This window comes from Eublepharis macularius, chromosome 2 (genome assembly GCF_028583425.1).
Source record: "Eublepharis macularius isolate TG4126 chromosome 2, MPM_Emac_v1.0, whole genome shotgun sequence".
Lineage (NCBI taxonomy): Eukaryota > Metazoa > Chordata > Lepidosauria > Squamata > Eublepharidae > Eublepharis > Eublepharis macularius.
Genome location: NC_072791.1, coordinates 230,142,639 through 230,170,471, shown reverse-complemented (window position 1 = coordinate 230,170,471; position 27,833 = coordinate 230,142,639). Strand labels below are relative to the sequence as shown.

Genomic DNA, 27,833 nt, shown 5'->3' with positions numbered 1-27,833 from the left:
GCAGCATGGTGGGGGGACGGGGCGGGGGGAGAGCTCCATACTTGTTGCGGAGAAACGGCATTTGGGCTGCTTGCATTTCTCATTTTGGAAAACTAAGCGACAGTATTAGCCAGTGCCACTGTGGTATGAAAATGAAAAACAGCTGTCTGAGGATGTGACTAAGGCAGCTTTGGATGCCACCATGGCACAAGACGGACCCACCCAACAACGGATGCGCTGATTCATAGTTTTCTGGAAACAAAACCAGAAATTATCCTATGGAGAGTGTGCGTGTGTGTGTTTTTGAAAACTGGAAAAGCGAAAGTCTGAGCCCTGGGGAACCACCCCCCTCAGATTTTAACATGCATTGAACAGTGACAGCCTTAATATGCTTGTATGTGAAAAATACAAATGTAAAATTGAAATGCAAAGCAGAAAGAGTAGCATTCCCCCATGCAATAAACTGGGATTTCTGTGTTTGTTTGAATGCCCAGGCTTTTGGAATGAAACCGTTTCTCTTCCTTCCCGCCCTGCCTACCCATTTTTCTGCCGAAGAAAAACATGCAATCTCTTGCCAGCTGCCCAGACAGTTTACTCTGGCAGCAGTAACATCATGATACAGGTTATCTCTCACTTTGCAGATCTCTTCAGGGGAGAAGTAAAAATACATTGAAGAATTTTGCCTTAAAAATAGAGTGAAGAGTTTTTGGGAGCATTTATGGCAAATTTGAATCTCTGGATGGTCTATAACACACACATGGTCTGTAAACACACATAGTCTATAAACACACACACCCTTTATGTTTAAAAAATTCTTTCCAAGTAGTCATGTAGGTTACCTTTGGGAAAGGGAGGTGCTGGGGTATCGTGCCTGCCCTAAAAGTCCCTAACTCTCAGGTGGGTTTTTTTGTGGGGGACAGGATTCATGAGTCATGTCCAAAAACTAGTTTCAGGTGAGCAGCCTTGTTGTCTGTAGAAGATTAACCAGGTTTTGGGTCCAGCAGAAGCTTAGAGACCAACAGGGCTTTTTTTCTGGGAAAAGAGGTGGCGGAACTCAGTGGGTTGTCCTCGGAGAAAATGGTCACATGGCTGGTGGCCAGATTCTAGTCTGACACACTAACCACTACATCACACTGGCTAAATCAGTGGTACGGGTTAGTTGAGAGTCCTCTTGATGACAGTTGGGATTTTAGTGTGGCTGCATTTAGTTGGACAGTCGAGGGGGGAGAGGTGGGCATGCTTTCATTTGCTGGTGAGGGAGAAGCTTTCTTGCCCGAAAGGCTCTCTCTTTGCTATTAGTCCCTCCGTGTGTTCCAGCCAGGGCTGAGCTATGGCATTAATAATAGGCTCTGGGGTTCTGGCTCAAATTAGACCCTGGCTGTTTGTGCAACATTTGTTGTTGAAGATATGCAGTAAGAGGAGGGAAAATGTCTTGAAATGTCTGGATGCAGCCAATGTGTAATGTAGCTGTGAGAGGAAAAATGCTTCCCAACAAATCAATTATGAAATTTGGCTTGTCTTTCGTACATGAATTGTCTGTGGCCAGATTGTTAAATCCTTAACTTTTCACTTGATTCGGGGGGGGGGGGGGAAGAAACCATTTCTAATAATGCCTTCTGCTGGTTTGTGGCTTTGTTGACAAATAATATTGCAAAATCCTTGTCTTTGAGAAGCAAATTCAAACAATACTGTTTGTTAGAAGATAAAACAGATGGCGATTCATCTTATTAGCATTAACAACAATAACAACTTCTTACAGTTTCTAAAATGTGCCCAGTGTCTGAAGGCCAGTTTCCTTTGTGCCTAATGGTTCCGAAACTTGAGGTCCCACTGCTTGTCCAAGATAGGGTTCCCAGCTGAGTGCTGAGTGCTGGCGACCGGTAGAAGTCTTGGGGAGGGCAGGGGAGTTGATGCCAGTTTTACCATAGAGTCTCAGTGGAATCCTAGGGCATCATCCTGAGGTGATGATATCACTTCTGGTGTGATGCTAGAGGTGATATCATGCCATTACTCTGCCAAGGATTTTTTTCTCTATTCCCCACCCTACTTAGCAGAGGCTGAGAGGTTTTGCTGAAGCAGCCACCACCTTTGGCCCCAAGTGGGCCAGGCAAGGGGATGCCTTTGTCTTTCTCATATAGTCAACAGAAGCCACCCTACATGGATTGGCTCTGAAGGTCCTTGCAGTCACCCAAGACAAGGTGTCATCGTAACCACTTCTCAGTGGTTATGGAGGGAATAAAGCTGGGTGATCTTTCTTGGGGCTGGGGGGGCAGTCATTGAATTTGGGTTGTGTCATGTTGGTTTCTTTGATCCAAACTATTAGCATTTCCTGCCATCAGATTTTTGAGTTTATGATTTGGACCCAGCACAGAATTTCTGCTAGAGGTCTTGTGTAAGCGGAAACACAAGAAAAAGACTGGAATAGCTGCATGCACTGAGTCAAACTTGCTGTATCGATGTTTAATTTCCACTTGTGCAACCCATTTCTGGACACTAACATATAAGGCTGAATGGCTAGGTATTTGACACAAACTCAAGGAAGCAGATCTGTTTATGTTTCCACTTGTGCATCTTTGGACCCAAGGCTGTTTTTCCTGAAAAGAAACAAATGGAAGCAGTGTCAAGATTTTAATGGGTGCCTTGCAAGTTGTACTAACAAGACTTGGACTGACATGAGGTTGTCAGTGTGAATGATGTGTTGCTCAGGGCGTGGGTCCATGCTTCTGTGGGGCATCTAAGAACAGACGCACAATGAGCTTGCCAGTCATACCCTATTGGATGCCCATCCAGTTGTCTTGGTTCTCCTTGCTTCCCCAGGCCTTCCTCTTACCTTGTGGAACTTTTGCTCTTCCCAGCAGTCTCTCCTGCAAAGGAATGCCTCTTGTGTGGGAGGCTTCAGTCTTGGAGGAGGGTGGTATTTAACATTGGGGGGGGGAGACAATCTTTCCTTGCAACTCTCAGTGGATTTCCTTATTGTAGAGGGTGTACATGTAACCTATAGATAGAGGCTAACTTTGCATCAAGCATTTGTTCCTGGAGCAAAGCCTGATTGACTCCCAGAAAGGAGTGAAATGCGGATGCTACCCAGTTGGTGTTTCTTGCTGGTTAGCACATTGAGTTCCTGTACGTTTGTTTAGGGTGGTTGTTTGGTGTCGTGTGCCTTGCAGGATAGGAATGAATCACATGAGAGTAGTTTCATGTCCAACAAGATATTTTTCCTCTCAGCTCTTGATTCGCAAGTCGAGGATCTTGTGACGGTGCCAAAAGCCTGGCAGAGTATCACTTTTCTTTTTCCTCCTCTGGCCCTTGGAGGAGGAGAGCGGTAGCATGCTGTTTTAGCATGTTGACACAATGCAAATAAACAGAGGAAAGGAGTCAAGCAGTTTCCTACCAATGATGTTATTGTAACCAGGTACTCAATGGCCGTTTTCACACTGCCTAACCGGCCGGCCGCGGAGGAACATCGTGCCAAGCTCCCGGAACAGCAGTGTCTTCCTGGCGCGATTTTGCACTGCTGTCCTCAAGTGAAATCGCACCAGGAAGACAATGTCGTTCTGGGAGCTCGGCGCGATGTTCCGTGGCCGGTAAGCAGTGTGAAAACAACCATTGTTTGTGTTTGTGTGTGTGGGGGGGGGGGGAGTTTGCGTTGGAGAATCTGTTAGACCCATTCAAATAAACATCCACGTGTAAGACGCAGCCCCCAGTGTTAATCCAGTCCTTATTCGTAGGATCTAGAGTGGCTCTCCCGTAGATTCTTCTTCTGAATACATGACCCTTCCCCCAACCTTGGGTTGTCTTGAGAAATTAATGAGAGATTGTTGAATGGAAATACGATGGGGGTGAGGGTTACGGTGCAGCTGTAGGAAGATCAGGCAGCTTGTGGGAGGGGCAAACGTGGCGGCAGAGATCAAAGGCAATGAAAGGAAAGCAACTGTGAGAAAGATATAGGAGGAGGAAGGAAATAGCGGAAGAGTTGGTAAGGGAGAGGGTTTCAGACCGGCAAGTCCTTGGTTTACTGCGTTCACTCACTGTGGATTTCCCAGCTGTAATAATACCCTGCAGAGCCATTTCTAAGTCCGTTGAAATAAATGAATTTCGACTGGATTTAACTCTGCAAAGGACAGCACTATTAAAAGGCCATTTTGACTCAGCCCGCTCTCTCTACTCTGAGAGGGGTTATATGTATTTATTTAAATGTATTTATTTAAAATATTTCTATCTTGCCTTAGCTAACAAGTTGCAAGGATGAAAAACATAACAGAAGAAAAAAAATACAGATTGAAAACACACAGCCGAAGCTGCCCAAACTGTCCCCCCCTTCCCCAAATGCCCACTGAAACAGAACTGTCTTGTGTGCCTTCCTAAGTGTAAAGCAAAACAAAAGTCTGGTGGCATTTTAAAGACTAACAACATTAATTCCAGCATGAGTTTTCAGGAGTCGGAGCTCATTTCTTCAGACACAATGTGAAGCAGGGGTCCCCAACATGGCGCCCGTAGGCACCATAGCACCTGCTGATATCTTTCCTGGTACCTGGCAAGAGTTTTCAGAAAGGGCCAGGTGGGGCTTTTGCCAAACATGGCTTCTGACTGGCCATTGGAGATTTCATTGGCTGGGCAGATTTTTAAAAACACTCCTTTGGCAGAAGCTGTTTCCACAGCACAAGGATCTTCACTGTGTGACTGAAGGTAAGCTGTAGCAGCCATTTTTTGGCTGGCTCCGCTTCCTGCAGCAGCCATTTTGAGCCAGCCATTTTGTAGTTTTGCCCACCAGTAGGGCTGCCAGGTCCCCCGGTGGGGGCAGGAAATCCGCACCACCACCACCACCCACCCCCTGCCACCACTCACCTGGCCAGCAGGGGGGGACACAGGCCTCCCAGGCATACTCCCAGGATGGCGTAACAGTGATTTGGGCCCCAAATTGGCCCGCTGTGAAGTGTGGGAGTGGACCCAGGCCTTGCATGATGACGTCACTTCCTGGAAGTGACATTATTGCACTGCCCTGGGAGGGCATCCCTCTGGGAGGGTAAGGGGACCTGGCAACCCCACCCACTACACTGTGTCAGAATCCAAAATGTGCACTCAAGCTCAAAAAGGTTGGGGACTCCTGATGTAAAGGAAGAAAATCCTACATTTAGCCAGTGAAGGGCACCCGGTTGTGTAGGACATTCCAGAGGACTGGTTCCTGTGCTGTATGGGCAATCCAGGGCTCTTTTTGAGGGGGGTGGGTTACTCATTGTTACTGAGTACTGGCATCTTTTGCCGGGGGGGCGGGATCTCCCAAGTCCCCGGAGGGGAATTGGTAGAAATCAGCGCAACTTTATATGTGAGTACTAGCACCCTTAAAGCTGTGGAACAATACAGTAAATAATATTAGCTCGCCTTAAGGTGTTTTTTTACAAGGAGTAATGAAAACATTATGTCAGGTTTTGAGCATGCTAAAGCACTATATCTTGTATTGTCGAAGGCTTTCACGGACGGAGAACAATGGTTGTTGTGGGTTTTCCGGGCTGTATTGCCGTGGTCTTGGCATTGTAGTTCCTGACGTTTCACCAGCAGCTGTGGCTGGCATCTTCAGAGGTGTAGCACCAAAAGACAGAGATCTCTCAGTGTCACAGTGACACTGAAACCTTACCTGAGCACCTCTGAAGATGCCAGCCACAGCTGCTGGTGAAACGTCAGGAACTACAATGCCAAGACCACGGCAATACAGCCCGGAAAACCCACAACAACCATCACTATATCATGTTAAGAATTATTAAGAAAGATGAGAAATAAGAACAGCAAAGAAATAGAAGACAACCTTTCTGAAAACCCAGGAATGTGGACTTCCTGGGACCATCACACATGGTGAGTCTAATGCACAAGAACAGCCTACGGTTCAAAAAGATTTGTGGAAGACAGACAACATTTACGTGATATTCACAAAAGAGTGTATTTATATCCCTTTAAAAATAAACATAACTAGCTGTGATTGGGAAGATAGCTTTCAAACCTTTGCTCTGCATTTGTGTGTGTGTGTGTGTGTGTGTGTTTAAAGTCCTGCAAAACATCTTACCCCTTGCAGAGCAAACACACATTTAAAATCATAACAATTAAAATGGATGAAAATCACATAAACAATAATTTACAGTTGTTTGCACCATGTCCAACAGCAAAGAAAACAGAGAGAGAAAACAGTCTTGTTGGAAAGAATGCAAAGATGATTTACAAAGAAAATAATTCTTGTTGGAATGGTCTAAAACTTTGGCTTCTAAGATTTAAAAGAGGACAAGAAAATTATTGAATGCTATGAAGAGCTCCTTCCATAAACAAGAGGAAAATGGACATGATGCCAAAGAAACACATATTGTATAATGAAAATAATGTCTGCATTATGCAAAATTCTCCCAGTTGGCACAATTCTTTTCCATATGTGATTAGTTTACCTTTAAGGTTACTTATAAAAGTGTTTTATGGATGTTTTGAGTTCGGGGCAAATAGCAGCGTAGTAGTAGTATGGCATAAGCATGCTCCTATTTTGATAGATTAGAAGCAGGGCTTTTTTTCAGTAGGAAAGCGGTGGAACGGAGTTCCGGAACCTCTTGAAAATGGTCACATGGCCAGTGGCTCCACCTCCTGATCTCCAGACAGAGGGAAGTTGAGATTGCCCTTTGCGCCGCTGAGCGGCACGGAGGGCAATCTCAACTCCCCTCTGCCTGGTGATCAGGGGGCGGGGCCACCAGCCATGTGACCATTTTCTCCAGGGGCAACCCACTGAGTTCCACCACCTCTTTCCCCAGATTAGAAGAATGAGGGAAGTCATGTATGGAGGCCATAAGAACTGCTGTGGTAGTTGCGCTGGGCACAGACTTTGCATGCCTTTTGTGGAAACTGCCAGACGATTTCATTGAAGGTCCTTTGAGCCACCTTTTCATTGGTCAAAATTCCGGGCTGAATTTTGCATGCAAAGGATCAGCCAAAGAGAACACCTCAAGGTACAGATAAAGGAAAGAAATCCATTGTTTAGACAAGTACATGAAAAACCCTAACCTCTAACTAGTGCAGTGAGGGTGTGCTCTGGTTTTATGTGTTTTATAAAATACATTTGTCATAAGGGCTGGCGGAACATGCTGACTGTTCAAGTCATGAAAAGTTTTGAATAAACTAACAGAAGTGCAGATTTCTCAAGGTTTTGCTGCTGTCGAGCTATTTAGAGGGCCTGCAGTGAATTCTGATCAACAGGATAATTGGAGAGCAAAAGCATAAATAGTGAGAGGCTGAGAAAAAAATATTAATAAAAATATGATGCTTTTATGCTTAATATATAAAGAATTAAGCCTATTCATCGGACAGTTGAGAGAGAAGTGGCTGAAATGCCAAAACAGGTAAGTCAGTATGCAAAATTCAAGGTATATATGAATTTACCTGGTTAATTTATATTGTTCTCCTAAATGTGTCTTACCTTATTTTCCACCTCTCTATTGACAGATATGACTTCATTGAGATACGAGATGGGGACAGCGATTCTGCTGACCTGCTGGGGAAGCATTGTGGAAATATTGCTCCTCCGACCATCACTTCATCGGGCCCTTCCCTCTATATTAAATTCACCTCTGATTATGCACGCCAAGGTGCTGGCTTCTCCCTGCGCTATGAGATCTACAAGACAGGTCAGTGAGTAAAGCAGCCTCGCGGCAGGTGACCTTTGGACCGTTGTCCGGACTCTTCGATCAGGATGCCTGACAACTTGCTCAAAAGCATGACTTCTTAAGGTGTGCCTGTCCCATGTCTTTCCCCCTTTGAGAAATCCTTTGATAAAAGCAAAACATCCTTTGGTAACCATTTGGTAGCCTCTTTTGGTGGTAGAGTAGTCCATATATAACAAAAAGCAGGAAGAAGGGATGTACTTTTTATTTCACTTTAAAAAATTTATTTTACCATCCATCTACTCCCTTGATCACAGCCCATACATATGTACAGTCTCACGAGTCGAAGGGGGGGGGGAAAGTCTACTGTATTTTATTTCTGAAATGATATAAATAGAGCATGTCACGGTAATGAGCCGGTTCTGGCATGGGAAAGTCTGGGATATTTGGGGGGAAGTGTCTGTGGAACGTGGAGTTTAGGGAGCAAAGAGAGCTTAGCTGAGAATCGGTGCCGTTCAGGGACTTCCGTTTCTCCTAGACTCTAAGGTGTACCACAGAGTCCTCCTTGCAAAGCTGCCATTTTCTCCGAGAGCACTGATCACTGTAGTCAGGAAATCAGTTGTGATTCTGGGAGAGCTCTAGGTCTTCTGGAAGCACTCAAAGCCTTGAGGTGGTAACTGAACTATCTGGGCCAGTCTTGATAAGGTCCCAGTATACTATACATGTTTCCCTCACTCCTGTCCAATGTTTGGGCCTCCTCTGCAAGCTGCATGGTCTTGCCTCTCCTCCACTAAGTCTGCATATGTTTTGATTTACCTAGATTGCTTCCTCTCGTACAGTATCCCAGTCCATTTAATGACTCCCTGTTTTATTCTTTCAAGTTGTCTTTTTTTTTTTTTTGGTGCTTCCCTGGAAAAACAAAATCCTGAAAACCTAGTCTTATTTGTTCACTTTTTAAATTTTCTGCTTGCTGGCATCCTAGAAAGTGTGAGCCTCACTGGCTGTCATTCTTACTGGCTCATTCAACCTGGGGGCTGCTAGTTAGAACGCAGAGCTGGCGCTTGAAGTGTCAGACGCTCGATTTGGATCCCTTTCAACTGCTATCACCCGTGAGTGCTGGGATATACAGCCAACAGCCTCCACATGCTGTTAGAGGCTGTATCTGTTATGGGGAAGGGAGGGGGGGACACCATCAGACAGAACAGGATGCTGAACTGCCTTCCATCTGCAGTTGTTCAGCCCCTGCTTTTAAAAAATCAAACTCTTGACATTGCTTACTCACTCGTTATCTTTTTTCAACCTTTACTTTTTGGAGGGAAGTGCTGTGTAATGGGAGTGATTACTATGCAGTTTCAGGTACATCTGGAAGCGATTGGTTTCTTTCACCTTTTAGCAAACTCAGTGAGATGACTTTGAGAATCCCTTATCCTAGCTGTAAACGAGAAGCTTATCCTATTAAAACTTCACATCCATCATGTTTTCAGCACAGCCTCTGTTACGTTCCTTCCCCTGCCTCCATGCTGCTCCCCTTTCCAAATATGTTTCAACAGTTCCAAGAAGGTAAAATATTTCAGTGGCATATTAGCAGTGCTTTTTTGATTTCTGATTTGGCAGGCTTCTTCATTAAATTATCTCACATATTCCAAGAGTAAAAAACATACATCTTTTCTCTGTGGCACATATTAAAAAAAACTTGTTAGAGTCAAAGCTATGCAACAGCTGTTCCCCTTTCTCCCTGCCCCCCCCCCCCCGTGTCTTTGTGATTCAAGCCCTGATCAATAGTCTTGTGTGTTACATTTTTTGAGAAGCCAAGGGTTTTCTAACTGGTGTGTACTGCTGGTTTAAACAGAGTGCTGTTGGCAGTGCCATCAAGGGTACAAGACGGGCGCCTCTTGAACTCGATATAAGAGGAGCTATTCATCATGACTTTCTCCAAGAATAGTTTTGTATTAAAAGGTTTTTTTAAAAAAGCTGATCAGAGGCCTTTTTAAATTGGCTCTGTCTAAATATTTGTCAGATCTGGTGTGCGTGGGGATGAGAATTCTCGAGAAATAAAAATAGCCTTGTTTTTGCCTGCTGGCGTGGGCGAGACAATGTTTTTGTGTGCTCGTAGAGAGCCCTGGCTGCATCTTGCACAGGATAGCGGGGGCTGCTTGGTCATAGGACCCCGGCCGCCTGCCCACATTCCAGTGCTAGCATCTTGGAGGGAAACGCACCGAAGATTTACGTCACCCTTAGAACATGAAACAAATAACATGAAGAGGCAAAAGGGAGGTGGTAGTGATGAAGTGATGTTTTTGAGTACAGGAACTTTTGAATACAGTGTTTTTCTGCCACAGCTGTTTAGTTCATGCAGAAGTGGGTGTTCTTAAACACGTGAGAACAGCCCTTGCACAGATTTGCATGTAATGGTCTTGAGCAGGGCTTTTTTTCTGGGAAAAGAGGTGGTGTGGAGGACAATCTAAACTCCCTTCTGTCTGGAGATCAGGGGGCGGGGCCACCAGCCATGTGACCATTTTCAATAGGTTCCGGAACTCCGTTCCCCCGCATTCCCGCTGAAAAAAAGGCCTGGTCTTGAGACTTCCAGACCTCCATTTTAAACAAAGTGCTCTGGCATACAGGGGTGGGTGCTATCATCTGGCTTATTCCTACGATGTGGAGAATATTAGCCATTTTTTATGTAAATCAAAGATCTAAAACTATGGCATAAATAATCTGCCTTGAGTTGAAGAGAACGGTTCTTCAAGACTTACTGACTCATAATAGTAACATAACATTCGATTTATATACTGCCCTTCAGGACAACTTAATGGCCCCTCAGAACGGTTTACAAAGTATGTTATTATTATCTCCACAACAATCGCCCTGTGAGGTGGGTGGGGCTGAGAGAGCTCTGAGAGAGCTGTGACTGACCCAGGGTCACTCATCTGGCTTCAGGTGGAGGAGTGGGGAATCAAACCCGGTTCTCCAGATTAGAGTCCTGCTGCTCTTAGCCACTACACCGAACTGGCTGTCATCCAAGTGCCATCGTGGCATAGCAGTTAGAGTATTGGACCCGGAAGTGGGAGACACACGTTCAAATCCCTACTCTGCCATGGAAGCTTGTTGGGTAACTTTGGGTTGGTCACACATTGGCCATTTCCACACACGTTGAATAATGCACTTTCAATGCACTTTCGCAGTCCTTTGGAAGTGGATTTTTTGTTCCACACATGGAAAATCAGTTTCAAATGTTCACTAAAGAGTATTGAAAGTGGATTATCCATTGTGTGTGGAAGCAGCCCCTCTCAGCCTGACCTCCCTCAGGATTCTTGTGAGGGTAAAATGGAGAAGAGGCGAACGATGTCAGCTGCTTTGGTTCCCCAGTGGGGAGAAAGACATGGCATCTGTTAAATAAATAAATAAATAAAATAAGTCACACATGTATGTTTTATAGTTCTGAGATCACTTGGATGGGCAGTGTTGTGTGGAAGTAATGTGTCACACATGTACATTTATTACATTCGTATCCTTCGGGGGAGGCTCATGGTAATTTTTCCTCATAACAACTTTGTGAGGTAGGCTTGGGTGAGAAATGGTGATTGGTTCAAGGTAAGTGGATAAAGGGATATTGGTTCTTCTTGGCCTAACTCAGGTACTTTGACCCTGAATCTCTTTTAACTTTTGTGCAGCTGGCCTCTGGAACCCAGGTGTAAGGTGTGGGCATAGACACCTGGGGACACATTTAAGAAATTCATATTCTATTTAATCGGAAGGAGTAGAGCGCATAGTGTCCGAGTGGTTCTCTAGAGCATCACTGAATGGTTCATTGATCCCAAGGGGGTATTCTTAATCTACGAAGGCTGTTAGTGGCATAGAATCTCACCTGGGTGGCCTCATCTCTCTTTACCCAAAAACCTCAGTCCTAATTTCAGCCCTTCATTAGAAATTTGAGAAGAGCCCTACTGCGTCAGACCGTGCCCATTTTAGCTTCTCTAGGGCTGTCAAGACCCACTAGGGCCTCCAGACAAAGTTTCCCTTGGGGCTACTCAATACATTCCATGAAATGCAAACTAAAGAAGGCATAGAAACAAAAAAGGGTGTGCAAACACACACACACACACACACATGTTGTGTGAATGTTTTTGGCTGGGGACGGAGCTCACTGAAGCTTAAGGGGCAAAGTCTCAAGGAATCCAGTCTTTCACTTTAACCCTTTGCTTAACTAGCAAAAACATAGCAAGGGGGGCACTTACCCTGTCTACTGCAGGGGGCGGGGGGCCCTTCTGTAATTTTCCAGTCAAGTGAAAGGTTAAAATGAGCAGTTTTGGATTCCTAAAAGGGACTGGAGTTGCTGCTGAAGCCCTGAGAGTTATGGTGTCAGCCTGGACCAACAGACAGCTGCCACTTGCTATGACAGAAAGTTGTTTCCATGTGGAAGCAGCCACAACGTCAAGGCCGAATGAGAAAACTTGGGTTCGGACATCCACTCAACCATGGAGTTCATTGGTTGACCTTGGGCCCGTTTCTCTGACCCTCAGCCTAGTCTGTTCTTACAGGTTTCTTGTAAGGATAAAATGAAGGCGGGGAGAAATATATGTGCTGTCCTGAATTCCTTGAAGGAAGGGTAGAATACTAATGAAATAGAAAAAGAGTCCAGTAGCATCTTTAAGACTAACCAACTTTATTGTAGCATAAGCTTTTAAGAACCACAGCTCTCTTCGCCAGATGCATCATCAGACGAAGAGAGCTGTGGTTCTCGAAAGCTTCTGCTACAATAAAGTTGGTTAGTCTTAAAAGTGCTACTGGACTCTTTTTATATTTTGCAGCTACAGACTAACACGGCTAACTCCTCTGGATCTAAGGAAACAGAGCAAGTAAATTTATATAAAGGCATACTGCAAGTCTCAGGTCCAATCTCACCTTAAAGACCAATGAGATTTCCAGGGCATGAGCTTTTGAGAGTCAGGGCTCCCTAAAGAGCGTACATTAAATAAATAAATCTTTTCCACACTGTGACACTGAGAGATCTCTGTCTTTTGGTGCTACACCTCTGAAGATGCCAGCCACAGCTGCTGGCGAAACGTCAGGAACTACAATGACAAGACCTCGGCAATACAGCCCGGAAAACCCACAACAACCAAATAAATAAATTGTTCACACTAGTATGTTTTATAGTTCTGAAATCATTTTGTTGGGCTCCTAAAGGGAGCTCTGACTCTTGAGAGCTCCCGCCCTGGAAATTGCAGTAGTCTTTAATGTGCTGCTGGACCCGAATCTTGCTCTTCTACTACAGACCAACACGACTGCCCACCTGAAATCATAAGGGCATACTGGCCACCTTCTTTTCAGTCACTTTCCTAATAACCTGAAATAAGGGGGGGGGGAGGAACCCTTGCTTTTTTCTCCCATCTGCTGCGCACACAGCTGATATTTTTATGGAAAATCCATGATTACCCAACATGCCTTTCCTGGTTAGTCACCACAAGTTCAGTCTCTATCTGAACTATATGTGAGATTAAGACTTTTCTTTTTGCTGTACGTAATGGTTATCACTTTCTATTTATTTAAATTGAATTTCATTGGCCGTTTTGTCGCTGAGTTTGGACAGAGTTCTGTGAAGTTCTTCATAGTCTACTTGAGTTTTCACCCTCCTATGTACTTTGATGTGTTCTGCAAACTTGGCTACATGATTCCTCACCGCAGATAATTCACAAATAAGTTTTAAAAGTGTCAGTTCCAGTGCAGATCCTCGGGGAATCTCACAGATTACTTTCCTCTGCTGTGAGAATTATCCATTTATTCCTACCATCTGCTTCCTATTCTTCAACCATTTATCAATCCATGTGAGAGTGCATCCTCTTATCCCATGACTGTTCAGTTATCTCAGGGGCTTTTGATGAACAACTATATCGAAAGCTTTTTAGAAATCTAAACATATAGTATTCTCTCAAAGATCTCCAAAAAGATGGCAATGCAGGACTACGCTTTGCAGAAGCCATGCAGATTCTTCCTCTGCAAGGCTTCTCCTATTTAATTTTATTAATTGTTCCTATGAATGATGTTAGGCAAGCCAGTTAACTTCCTGGATTTTCCCAGATCCCCTCCTTTTTTTTTTTAAAGTGATATTACATTGCCTTTCTTTCAATGTACTCCTTTTTTGCTTTTCCTATTCTTCAACCATTTATCAATCCATGTGAGAGTGCATCCTCTTATCCCATGACTGTTCAGTTATCTCAGGGGCTTTTGATGAACAACTATATCGAAAGCTTTTTAGAAATCTAAACATATAGTATTCTCTCAAAGATCTCCAAAAAGATGGCAATGCAGGACTACGCTTTGCAGAAGCCATGCAGATTCTTCCTCTGCAAGGCTTCTCCTATTTAATTTTATTAATTGTTCCTATGAATGATGTTAGGCAAGCCAGTTAACTTCCTGGATTTTCCCAGATCCCCTCCTTTTTTTTTTTAAAGTGATATTACATTGCCTTTCTTTCAATGTACTCCTTTTTTGCTTTTCCCGTATTCTAATTCCATACTATTTCCTATTTGTGAAACTACTGCCTGGGCTGTTTTTAGTTAGGTGGGTAGCTGTGTTGGTCTGCAATAGAAAGCAGGATTTTAGTCCAGTGGCACCTTTAGAGACCAACAAGACTTCCAAAGTGGGATCTCAGACATGGGATCTCCACTCCTCCCTGCATCTGTAGAAAAGACCTCTGACTCTCGAAAGTTTACACTCTGAAAGTCTTGTTGGTCTCTGAGGTGCCACTGGACTAAAAAGGGCTGTTTGTAGCCCTCCATGCTAGAAGAATTGCTCTTCTGTACTGAGACAGTCCACTTTTTGTTCCAGTAAATGCTGAATTTCAGTGGACATTTTCCCCTGGTTTTGCACATTTTTTCCTGGTTTTGCTACTCACAGAGAGGAAGAAGGTGCTGCTGCTGCTGCTAACAACAACATTCAATTTATATACCACTGACCACTTAACGCCCATTCAGAGGAGTTTACAAAGTGTGTTGTTATTATCCCCACCAGGGCCGGCGTGCCTATTAAGGCCAGGTAGGTGGTGGCTGCAGGCGCGGGGTGCCAGAGGAGGCGCGGCAGGCGGGAGTGCGCGCCACAAAGCACCAGCCTCCTATCCCTCCCACCCCGCGCCGCTGCCGCCGCCAGCACAAGCCCCCGGCCAGGCGCAGCCACTGCGGGCAGGCATCTGCGGCGGTGGAGGCAACCGAGCAGGAGAGCTCGGAGGCCGCCCACTGCAGCAATCGGGCCGGCGGTGGCGCACGTGCTCCCGTGATGATGTCACGCGTGATGTCATCACACAGGCTGGTGCGCGCGGGGGCGCCCGGCCGACCGGCCGCGAGCGTGGCAGACCCTTGCGCCGCCCCTGATCCCCACAAAAAAACACCCTGTGAGGTGGGTGGGGTTGAGAGAGCTCTGAGAGAGCTGTGACTGACCCAAGGTCACCCAGCTGGCTTCAAGCGGAGGAGAGGGGAATCAAACCCAGCTTTCCAGATTAGAGTCCTGCGCTCTTAACCACTACACCAAACTGGCTTCATTTGAACACATGAAGCTGTCTTAATGCTGAATCAAATCCTTGGCCCATCAAGGTCAGGACTGTCTACTCAGACTGACAGCTGCTCTCCAGGGTATCAGGTGGAGGCCTTTCACATCACCTTGTACCTGTTTTTTTTTTTAAATGGAAATGTCGGGGATTGAACCTGGGACCTGCATGCCAAACAGATACTCTACCACTGAGCCACAGCCCCCTCCCCTATGTGGCATTGATTGTTCACTCTCAAGTCACTGGAAATTGCATTTGGCAACTGTGGCTTTGGAGTTTTTACTAGGAGTTTTCCACAAATATTTGCCCCCAGTCATATAAGGACCAGAAAATAGCGGAAAGATAACTGTGGTTCTTAGGGGGCTGGATTCCACGTTCAGTACTGCATTCTGTTCTTTTTTGCTCTCCCATGCAGTTGTACATATGGCCCTATCCATTGCTGGCTGCAAAATGGCTCCACAATGACTTGTTTGTGTGGTATGCCTCAACTAATGTGTGAGCGGGCTTTAGACTTGTGGGCTAGAGTGGTACAGAAGGTCCTTGGTATACCCTGTGCCGTTGTGTGAGACAACATGCAGTCACTTGAACAGGGCCAGAAAAATGTGAGCATTCTAATATCTTTTTGCCAGGGATAAATTTGAATGCTTCTTCCTTCAGTGCTGCTGGATGAGGCAGCAATTCTTAGGGGTTCATTGTGAATCAAAATCCATATTCCCTTTCTGCCGTACAGGGCAAAATTTGACGACATAACTAACATTTCAACTTGCTGCCAAATTCCAAAGTGATGGAGAATTCTTTGATGAGTGTGTGTGTGTGGCTTTCTGACTGAGCAGGTTCCTTAAAATCTGTAGTGCCTGAGCTGTATCCAGGGCTTTTTTTCAGCTGGAATGCGGTGGAACGGAGTTCCGGAATCTCTTGAAAATGGTCCCATGGCTGGTGGCCCCGCCCCCTGATCTCCAGACAGAGGGGAGTCGAGACTGCCCTCTGCACCTCAGGTGCGGAGAGCAATCTCAACTCCCCTCTGTCTGGAGATCAGGGGGCGGGGCCACCAGCCACGTGACCATTTTCTCCGAGGGCAATCCACTGAGTTCCGCCACCTCTTTCCCCAGAAAAAAAGCCCTGGCTGTATCTATATTTTTTGAGTTAGTTTATGGGTTTTTTTGTGAAGTGTAACTCAATCCATAGAGTTATCTACCTTCAGTCTTGAGGTGATTAAGAGGAAAGCAGGCGTACAACTATTTTAAATAAACAGTGGCACATAACAGCTGGTTCTCTCCATTTTTGTTGCTGTTGAAAAGGAAATAGCAGAGGACCCCTCTTTTTTCTTTCTGGGTTGTGTTTGCCACAAATGTGCAACAGTGCATGGATAACTCAAGGCCCTGCTTTAATCCTGAAATGACGTAATGGGCAGGCATGTGACCAGAAATTCATACATCTTTAATTTTACTCCAGGAAGAAAAGAAGTGGCAAATCTTTATAATCTCTGGGTATATTTGTATATTGGGGTGTACGATACCCTGAGAATTCCCGTAAATACAGAAATACTAAATGGCATCGAGTTCATTGCTAAGAACACTATCTGATGATCACATTCAGAATAGAGGGTCCTTCCATTCCGTATTCATTGGCAACAGTCTTTAAATGAAAAGAAGGTGGGAAGAAGCCAATTACTTGAGAAGTGTTGGATTAGCAAATTCAGTTATTTGTTTTCAGAGGCATATTTCTGTGCTGGTCAATCCAAGTCTGTATTGCTGGGTCATCCAATTAAGTCCCACTCATTTTCGAAGTCATTTGATTAAATAAATATCCATAGCTGTTAATATAACATCATCATGAATTTTTTCCCTCTTCCTTAAAGGGGCCGTCTCTCTTAAAAACACAACCAAATTCACATATAATTTTTTGGGTGGGGGGAAGTGTCAGTGTGTTGGAAATTGTCCTTTCAGAATTGGAATGGTGCTTTTTCCAAGTCGGTTCTGCATAATAAAAGTCAGAAGAGTTATGAAAGTTAATCCTTTGTTTCAGCAGTGGAACTGTAGGGTCTTGTAACGTTCCCTGTCCCTCCCTCCCCCTTCCCTCCCAAATGACCCGTAGAGTAGGGAATTCAATTGTTAATTGTCTGGTCCCTATAGAGCAATAGTTTTAGTGCAGTCATAGCGTGAACAGAATGCAGCCTCTTTCTCCCTCGGGCACCTTGGGTCGGCAAGAAACAGAGGCACTTAGCCGGCTGGGGCACAATGGAGGCCAGTGCTGGGGTCATCACGAAATAAGTGGTAATATTGTCTGCGCTGCTGGCTGCCAGAGAAATAACTTACATTTCTGGTGTAGATAACGTGGACCAGTAAGAAAGGCAACTCTGTTTCTTGTTTCAACGAAATCCGTTGCACATACACCCTTCCTATCCCAAACACTTTTTATCTGTGTCATTGTGACATTTGGGGCCGTTTGTGCGTCATTTTGCAGCTCTTAGGATGCTAGCCTTCAGGTGTCACTTCAGTGAGACAGCTTTACTAATTGCCACTCTGATGGAAAATAAAATGGGGACAGTAATAATTAATAATTAATACTTTTGCAAGGCTGTAGCAATTTTCTGCATGAGGGATTTGAGTGCTTTAAAAACAATTACGAATTACGCCTTTTAGCCTGGCTAACTGTTGGTGAGGTGGCTGTTGGGTAGTATATTTATGTCCTTTATTCCCCTCCCCCCTGTCTTTTGCTGTAGGTTCAGAAGATTGTTCTAGAAACTTCACCAGCTCAAATGGTACCATTGAATCCCCAGGATTTCCTGACAAGTATCCTCATAATTTGGACTGCATTTTCACCATCGTGGCCAAGCCAAAGATGGAAATCATCCTTCAGTTTCTAACCTTTGACCTAGAACATGACCCCTTGCAAGTTGGGGAGGGAGACTGCAAATATGACTGGCTGGACATCTGGGATGGAATTCCTCAAGGTAAGGATCAAAGGGGGTATAGCTTTTCTTTTAAAAACCTGAACATGGTCCACATCGTACTTTTTATGAGGAACAAGCAAATGACACACAACATTGTGCGAACTTTCGAGCTCTCCAGAATTCTTCTTCAGGGTGAGTGTTACAAAAAATAAAATCATATAAAACATTTTTAACGAGAGAAAGGAAAATTCATCAGGACATAATGGTGAGTCCTGGATATACTGCTTCAAATGGTGCTGCTTTCAGGTCACACCCAGTGCGTTTGGGCCAACAGGGTTACAAAGGTTGTAAACTGCCAGCACTTCACAACTCTGTCCAGTTTCATATGTTTATATTCTTAGCTGAGGACAGAAGTTAAATGGAATGGAGGTGGAGTTCCTTTGTACTTCCTTTGTACTTCTTGGCTCAGTGTACCTGTAGGAGGTAGTCAAAATATGCTTTGAATAACTTGGTTAGACAACCAGATCGTGGAGTTGAGAAGTGGAACCTCTGAGTCACTGGACCATCCTGACCTTAGAGCCCCTTGGCTAGAAAGCATAGGTGAAAATTTCTTCCACAGCAGATGGGTTTCTCCATTTTCTTGATCGCAGTTTGGTAGATAAGCAGCTAATAAATGCTATTAATCCATAAATAAGGAAATCATAATTTCTTATGGTCTCCTATGCCATTGAGAGGAGAAGTGCATTAGAAATATTCATGGCCGTGGATTTGTATGTGGCAGTTGTCCTATTGCATGCAGAAAATAAAAACGGATGGGCTAGTAAGTCTTTGTGGTATACTAGTAACTTTTGGTGGACCTATTTGTTAGGCTGCGGCAATTGAAATGAAGCATTAATGTTTGTTTAGACCTATGTTCCTTACCATACTTGGAAAGAATAGCTCTTAAAATTAGTGATGTGTTTCTCCCGTTGTGCTTTACATATCATTTTCTTTTTCCACCAATGAGCAATTGGCTGATTAGTTTGTCAGACTGAAACATAATAGAGTGTTCTCCTGTCGTTTCTATTGCAGTTGGCCCCTTAATTGGCAGGTACTGTGGCACCAAAACACCATCAGAGATCCGCTCAACAACCGGCATCCTGTCTCTCACATTCCACACAGATTTGGCAGTGGCTAAAGATGGCTTTTCAGCTCGCTATTACTTGGTTCAGCAGGAGGTGCCAGAGAGTAAGTTGGCAGGTTGTAAAGTCTGCCTATCCAAATCTGCATTCTTCAGTGAAGACATTGAATGAATCAGAGAGCTGTGTTTGTGTGATATTTTTTTCTGAATCCCCCATCTCTGAATGCATGTACAAAAGTCAAGGAGAAGTAACCAAATGTTTTTGAGGGCACTGTAGAGATGTAGAAAATTAAAAGTTTAAAATCTTACAGAAGTTTTAATTCAAAGATTTTTCAGGACTTTAGAATTGACATTAGTTTTAAGTGTCTGCGGTACAGAAGAAGGCAGGCAGGCCCTTGAATCTGTGTTAAGAATGTGGGAAGAGCCCGGCTGGATCAGACCAATGGTCCATCTAGCCCAGCCTGTTTTGTGCAGTGGCCAATCATTTGCCGTGGAGTGCCAACAAAAGCCAAAAGGGAAGCCCCCGGGGGCTACAAGATATACAACAACAACAACCGGAGGATGCCACAACAGTAATAGTTATATAATACTTTATAATAAAGTGCAAAGGTGCAAAGTGTGTAAACAAAGTACAAAACTTCAAAAGGTACAATAATTACAATAAATACAAAACAGCAGTCTGTCGCCAAGGTAATTAATTTTACAACGGATAGTGAGTATTTATTGTTATATATGTTTACAGTTTTGGGTGGTATATGTAGGAATGTGGTCCAGCTGTGATTATTTATTATTATATTGTATTTAATAACCCCTAGAGACTAGCCCTGGAAGAAGAAGCTCCGAAACGGGAATTGTAAATGGAAGCTTTAGCCCGTCGGCTAGCGTGGTCCCTTTTACCCTTTGTGTGATCCTTTGGACTGTTTTCTCCAACCCTTCCTTACTGCACTCTCCACCTCCAGTTGAGCCCATCATTGAATGGTTGTAAAATTAATTACCTTGGCGACAGACTGCTGTTTTGTATTTATTGTAATTATTGTACCTTTTGAAGTTTTGTACTTTGTTTACACACTTTGCACCTTTGCACTTTATTATAAAGTATTATATAACTATTACTGTTGTGGCATCCTCCGGTTGTTGTGGAGTGCCAACAGACAAGGCACAGAGGCCTCCCCCTCATATTGAGCATTTACAAACCAAGAGTTGGTATATTATTACCATACTCTTCATAAGTTCCTTCTCTTCGTGCTGTTTCACAGTTCTCCTGTATGCATCGTAAACAAAAAGTCAGGACGAAGCTTCCAAGAGTTGCAGAGCGGGCCTACTGCAAGCATTGTTATAAGATGTGGGCGTACATGCTAGCTTAGATGGCTTGAAAAAGGAATTGGACAAATTTATGGAGGATAGATCTATCAGCTATTAGCTATGATCCCCCAAGGAGTGGAGAAGTGTACTATGCACAGGCAAACTAGAATTTTATTTATTCACTTACTTGCTTACTTACTTACTTACTTACTTACTTACTTACTTACTTACTTACTTACTTACTTACTTATAGTGCAATCCTATGGAGAGTTACTCCAGTCTAAGGCCATTGACTTCAGTGGGCTTAGGCAGGAGCAACTCTGCATAGGATTGCATTGTTACTTACTTACGGTTTTTATAGTCCACCTTTCTCAGTGACACTCAAGGTGGATTACATAGTGTAGGTCAATATAGTTTACTATGGATGGAACATCCCATAAGCAATGCAATAGGTTACAACAACAAGTCAATACACAGTAGTATAGACTGCAGTCCCTATCCCTTTTCCCAAAGCATCTCTCTGAACCATTTTGGTGCAGTACAGCCCTCCGACCTGTGTTAAAAAAGCCCTCTTGAATAATTAAATTCTGCACAGTTTGCAGAAAGTCTGGGAGCCCTCCTACCTACATCAGGCAGGCTGTTCCACAAGGTTGGAGCCACCACAGAGAATATGTGTGTGTTGACAGTTGTTGATTTTGCCCATGTGCAGGGTGGCACCTGCAGATGGCCCAGCTCAGATTAGCAAAGGTGATGTGGCAGAGAATCAGGAGAGAGGCAGTCTTGCAGATATGAAGGGTTTTGTATGTGATAGTGAAGACCTTGAAATGAGCCCTGTAGCCAATGGAGTGACTGCAGAACGGGAGTAATAAACATACTCTACGTGATAATAACTAAGCTTCAGCGTTCTACACTAATTACAGTCTCCAAGTTGACTTTGAGGGGAGACGTATGTAAAGTGTGTTGCAATAGTCTAGCCTCAAACCTATGCACACTACCTGTATTTATTCAGTTTGCACAATCAAGGTTTTCAGCAGATTTCTTTGATTTTAGTGCCAATCCCCTGCAGGTGACTCATGAGGGAATTCGGCATCTGCAGAATCATTACTGATTTAGTGAATTCGTTGTGAGCTGTTTCGATGTCGTTCCTGAACATCAGCATTTTATTAGTAGTTGCCAAGAGACAATCCCCTGTCCATTTCTGTAACCACAAAGGCTTTTTTTAAAAATAGGGTGCTAGGAGGCAATGAGTGGCAGTGCTTTGGGTTCGGAGTGATAGTCACAGGTCCCATAGAGAGATTTCTTTCCATCTTTGCTCTCTGCCTTCTCCAGACTTCCAGTGCAACATTCCCTTGGGGATGGAATCTGGCCGAATCTCCAACGAACAGATCACCGCCTCCAGTACGTACTCTGATGGCAGGTGGACGCCGCAGCAGAGCCGGCTCAATAGCGATGACAATGGGTGGACTCCTAATATGGATAACAGCAGGGAATACTTGCAGGTATGATCATCCCTAGTGGTTAGAGGAAGGACGTTTAGCCGTCAGTTAACTAAGCAAGAATACCAGCATAATTTGGAAAGGGAGAGAATCTGTCATATTAGGCTTAGCAGCAGTTGGGTTGTCAGACAGCTGGTGTGATTTGATGTTTAAGTCTGTTTTGTAAAATATGTGTCCTGTTAGTGCTCCCAGCTAGCATTTTGTTCTGTGAAAAGCTTGGCTTGGCATGGGCAGGCGCACTGCGTGTCCATGGAGGCAGTCTTGGCAGAACAATGCTATGGGAGAAAGCCTCTTTGTTTATCTTGGCAGAGGACAGCCACTACCCTGCAGGCCTTGAGGTTCCCCTCCCTCTCTTTCCTCCCTCTCGGACCAAACCTGTTAAATTGACCCCAGAATATGAGGCTTGTGGGATCTCCTGCCGCTGTTGTTGCCTGCAGGGAACCAGCAGGGGATTCTTGAACGGCTGTTTGGCAACGGGCGTTGCTTCGTTGACTCCATGAGCTGAAGGCAGCCCTGCTGGACCATTAACATTCCGACAGAAGTCTTGGCCTGACCCTGCCGCCCCCTGGACCCTGATGGACTTTCCAGAGGGCTAAGAGGGAAACAGCACTGCCACTTAGAAGCTCCGCAGTGGACTCGGCCGTGATCTAAGTGGGCTGGACTTTTTTTTGCGTGTGCTGGCAAGTACAGCTAGAATAATATTTATTCTGCTGGGGAATTGTAATGCATACCAGCATCTGGGAGCTCTAGCAGGACTGTTAGAAGGAAGGGCTTTAGGAAGGCCTACGTGGAGCCAGTGTGTGGTGGCAAAGAGTTGTGGACTGGATGGAACCCTCTGGGGTGGCAAAAGCTAAAGGGCATTCAGCCCTGGAAGCACTCAAAGGTCATCGTCTGCAGCCGATGGGAGAATTATGGGAGAATTCTTCATGGGAGAATTAAAGGCCAGCATGTCTATGACCTTTTATAATCTACATCCCTAAGAAATCTCTGGAAAGCATGAACTGGACATCATGACTTTATTGTGTTTGCCAAATAAGGCACACGTGCAACTCCTGCAAACGTGTGCTGGCCTCGGTTCCACCTCCTTTTTGGTGAAGATTCCATTGTTTGATCCTATGGGGAGGCTGTTATTTAACTTCACTGCCAGGAGCAAAATTTTGAAGTGCTTTGTTCAGCTCATGGTTACTATACTTTTTTAAAAAATTGTATACTAGCAGATATCCTGCCTGAACCAGAAACTGCACCCCTTCACACACACACTGCTGAAATCTGTTGGCGTTTGCTTGCAGTTGACTTTGTGAAACATCAGGGGTTCAGCTCTGAATGATTAATGACACACAAGTAAAGGGGCACACAGCCTGCTTATGCTCAAGTTACTTCCACTCTAGTGCATAGTTATTATTATTATTATTATTTATTTTTTAATATGACTTATGAGCGAGGCTGGAATTTGGTGGAGCTGGGTGTTTTGCAAAAAGCCTTATGAAGATTTTATCCCAGGGAGCTTTACAGTGCAGCCAGATGAGGCCAAGCGAGAGAGGGAAATGGGTAATTCCAAAACATGCTTCCCTCCCTACGTTTATGAAAACTGTAACAAAACCAGGCAGCCTGAAAACATTTCCTTCTATGGCTCACGTGCTGCCACATCAAGGAATGTTAACTCGGCTGGTCTGAAAATTGATCCTATTAAGTTCTTACACTGGAACAGAGCTGAGACCGAATAGGCAACTCTGAGCATGGCCAATGGCAAGAGCTACAGCTGTGTCACTGCCATCGCCTGCAAATGAAACACTGTTGTGCTAATTTATACCAGCTGAGCACCCGAACTTCAGCTCTACTTTCAGTCAGCCCTTTCTGAAGGCCCCAAAGAATGCCCTTAGCATAGCATATGCCGTTTTGCTGTTAGTCCTGCAGTGAGGGTATCTGAGACCCACTGTGGGTCAGCCGGAGGGAAGATGGAGCGATGTGGTTATTGCAAGGTCTGCGCTTGGTAGCAGCTTCCTGGTGCTCAGCATCTTGGTGTGTACCCTGGTTTTGCTTGGCAGCTGCTTCCAAAAGAATGTCTATAGAAGTAACTTCAGTAATATAAAGCAAAGGGAGGGAACCATGTTTTGGAATTACCCATTTCCTTCTTTAACCCCCACCCCACCCCCAAAACTTGTACTTCCACTTCCCATTTGTCCCCTCCCAGGTGGATCTTCGCTTTCTAACGGTGCTGACAGCTATTGCTACCCAGGGTGCCATCTCTAGAGAAACACAAAATGGCTACTACGTCCGTTCATACAAGTTGGAGGTCAGCACAAACGGGGAGGACTGGATGATGTATCGTCATGGCAAAAACCATAAAGTAAGTGCTGTTTTCTCTCTGCCCCCCCCCGCCCCCATTCTGTCTTGCAAAAGATTGTATTGATGGTGGAATGGAAGGTTTCAAATTAACTGGGGGCCGTAAACCAGATTTTGGGGTGCAGTTGGTGTTGATGCTCCTTGCCAAGAGGCAAAACTCAGAGTCTTTCTCCCCAAGTAATCTTTTTTACCTCTTGAAAGATGAGGAAGCCAGCGTTCCTTGGAAAACCTGCCCGCTGCTGTGCCTTCCTCAGTGGAGAATCTGCGGTATATTTCTTGACTGCAAATGAAGGAGCAAATGCTTTTGCAGCCTGTGTTTTGCCATACAAGATTCATTGAGCATTTATGGCCTGAGCTTCATCCCCATGCTGGGTTAACAATCACAAAACCACATGAAACTGCAGTTCAGGAGTTATTGAGGCTTGGAAAATGAAAGGGCACAAATCCTGAGAGGGGATCAGAATGTCCTAGAGAATAAAACCCCACAATAAATAATGAGGAGCAATTTGGTTTGTCAGGGATAGGGGATGTGTGGCTGCAGCAGCAGTTGGCAGTGATGCATGGAGCGCTCCCTGCTTCTGCCTGGTCTGTCTATAAATACAGCTGTGCTGACCCTTGCTGATCCCTGATCCTCAAAATGCTTCGTGTGCGCTCAGCAAGGGGGGGGGGCGCTTGTTCCATGCTCTGGGCAGGTGTATGAGAGAGGAGGCCGTATGGAGTACAGCTGTGTATAATAAAGCTGTAGCTGCTCTTGGGAAGGAATGCAGCTGCCACTCCGCAATGCTTTTCTTGGGAAGGCGCTGCTGAATTGACCCCATGTGCTCTGCTGCAGAATACTGTAGAACAGGAATTCTCAGACTTTGTCACAGTAAACCACCTCACAGGGGGGCGGGGGGGGGGTGGAGGAGGAGGACAAGCTGTGGAAACAAATGCAGAAGCACTAAGGTGACAGGTGTCGGCCAGGCAGGATGATGTCTTCATCTTCCTTGCCAGGCCTCCCTAAAGAAGCTTCCTCTTTTATGTGTCTCATTGGACGTCCCCAGGGAGAAAGGACTGGCCGATAGTTTCGGGGCAAGGCTGCCTTTGCAGGCTGCCCCCCTCCCCCCAGTCTGTATCTTGAGATGGGACACGTTAGCAGGGCTGGGAAGCTTTCTGTTCACTGCTAGAGGGAAGAGTTATAAATGGTTTCCCTTTGCCCTCCCCCTGCCACCCCAGGAGTAAGAGTTTAAAATGTCGAAAGGGCTCTTCCTGCTTAGGGACCTCATTGGACAGATGGCAATGCAGACAAAGAGGAAAAGCAAAGAATTTTTCAAAATGAGGCCTTGCTCTTCTTAAAGAGGTCCAAGAACTGTCTGCCGGTCCGCCACATTTTTATCCCACCCTTCCTTTAAGGGTACGCAGGTCTCCCTTCCCTTATTTTTAAACTCCCCCAGATTTCCAGTCCATTTTGGGTATGCATTTTCAGGGGGGTGGGGTTAAACAGTGGATTGGGGTTCACTTGGACTTCTCCCCGCTCCTCATTTCCCCACCTTTAATCAGGAGAGAACCACTTGCCTGCTGGCCCCACCTGCCTCTGCTTTGCCTTAGTCACACGTAGGAGCCCCAGATATTCCTCAGCTGAGATTCTCTCACCCCCCACCCCAAAGAAACCCTTTAGCCGTCTTTTATTTTTATTTTTTTGATGAACCTGAGCCAAGTTTCAGTTTTTAGCACAGGGAGATGATTCATGTGAGATTGTATCTGCAGTGCTTATGGATCTGGGGAATAGTTAAAATTGTGCTCAGGAAGGAAAGGCCATAAATTACATGGGGTTTGTCACTCGTAGGAAATTTGCCATTCGCAGCAAACTGAGATGTGAGGTGGGTTTTGATAAGATGTTCTTGTCACATCTGGCTATCTTCTTACCCGTTTGACGCGATAGCAAGTAGCCCTCCTCCAGAGTGAGTAGCTTACATCAGCAAATAAGTCAATGCTTTTACAATGCTGATTTATCCAAAGCGGAGCAACTTCACCATTTATTATTTTGAAAGGCTATCCAGAAAAATAATTTCCTTCAGATTTATTTCCCACTGAGATTTCCCCCTTCAAACAAAATCTAACCCCATTTTATGCAAACCAAAGGGCAAAGCTAGTCATTCGTTGTCAAAGATAGGACTCCCATTTTTGCTTTTGCTGTGCTGGAGAAGGGGTGGGGACATAGGTGAAACATGGATAGAAAGTCGGATTTATTTTACTTCATTTATACCCTGCCTTTCTCCTCCATGGGGACCCAAAGCGACTTGCACACGGAGACTGAATTAAACATGTACAAAAGAGCAGACTCCCTCCCTCCCTCCCTCCCTCCCTCGCTACTTAGCAGGCAGGTAATTCAGCAATTGCAGAAGAGGAAGGACGTGGCTAGATGTTCCAGGAAGTCCGCTGGGAGGTAACAGAAGCCAAAACTTCCTGCACAACTCATGTGAACCGAGTACGTTGCCTCTAAACATGGAGGTCCCAGTCAGCCATCTCAGCTCACTGCTACTGACAGACCTAGTTATCATGAATTTGTCTAACTGCCTTTTAACATCATTTATGGTAGTGGTCGTTGTGTGACATTGTGGCCGTTTTCACACTGCTTACCAGCCACGGAACATCGTATTGAGCTCCCGGAACAACAGCGTCTTCCTGGCGCGATTTCCGCGAAATTTCACCAGGAAGACGCTATTGTTCCGGGAGCTCAGCCCGATGTTCCGTGGCCGGTAAGCTGTGTGAAAACGGCTTGTATTCCCCAAGTTCTTTCTTATGTTTATCCTGTAGCTACTGCCCATCTGTTTCTTTGCTTGGCCCTGAGTTGGGTCATGTTGGAAGAGGCTATCCACTTTCTCCATTCCACTCCCAAGACTGGATGAATACAAAAGATGCCAGCAGGCCGTTATCATGTTCATGCCCCACTGCACAACTCAAGAGGTTTGCTAATATAACACCATGGCTGCCTTCTGAAATGGGAATGTGTCCTTTATTAGTATTGTTAAGGACAGCTGGAAAGTAGAGGTCCAAAATGTGTAAGTTTTAAACGTGAAGTACAGATTTACTAGCTTCTAAATATTTATATTTCATCATATAATGTTTATTGTAAGTCCACCCAATTTTTTGGTTGAAGGGTGTGATATAAAAATAAATACTGATATAAAACTAAAATACTGATGCAGGGAACACAACCCAAGGCTGATTCAGGTGTCACTTGTGAAAACAGCCTCAGTGCCTTGTGGGAAGCCAGCTCTGTTTCTCCTCTCTTCAAAGACTCTCTTCTTACAAAAGCTCCAAAATGCCCGCATTTAATGCGCATATTCCATGCTGGATTTGTTGTGTGTGGTACCTCAGTGCGGCGCTTTGCATGGTTCGAACTGAAACGTTGATTCAGTGATGCCAAATAGATTTGTCCATTCTGCTGCAGTTTGAGTTGGTGCGAGGAGAAAAGGAAAAGATGGAGGAGGACTTTGTCAAGTCCCACTTATGCATGGGGGGGGGGAGAGAGTGCATAAATAATATGTACAGG

General features: G+C 44.8%; 1 protein-coding gene across 3 annotated transcripts in view; it reads left to right on the top strand.

The window, feature by feature from the left end:
- Positions 1-27,833, top strand: part of NRP2 (neuropilin 2) — a 254,599-nt gene that overhangs the window by 86,232 nt on the left and 140,534 nt on the right. For all 3 annotated transcript variants that reach the window (XM_054970181.1, XM_054970184.1, XM_054970183.1), the window contains exons 3-7: positions 7,447-7,628; positions 17,867-18,097; positions 19,109-19,264; positions 21,789-21,958; positions 24,147-24,302. In XM_054970181.1, the coding sequence (XP_054826156.1) occupies positions 7,447-7,628; positions 17,867-18,097; positions 19,109-19,264; positions 21,789-21,958; positions 24,147-24,302 (895 nt within the window). The remainder of the gene's footprint in view (positions 1-7,446; positions 7,629-17,866; positions 18,098-19,108; positions 19,265-21,788; positions 21,959-24,146; positions 24,303-27,833) is intronic.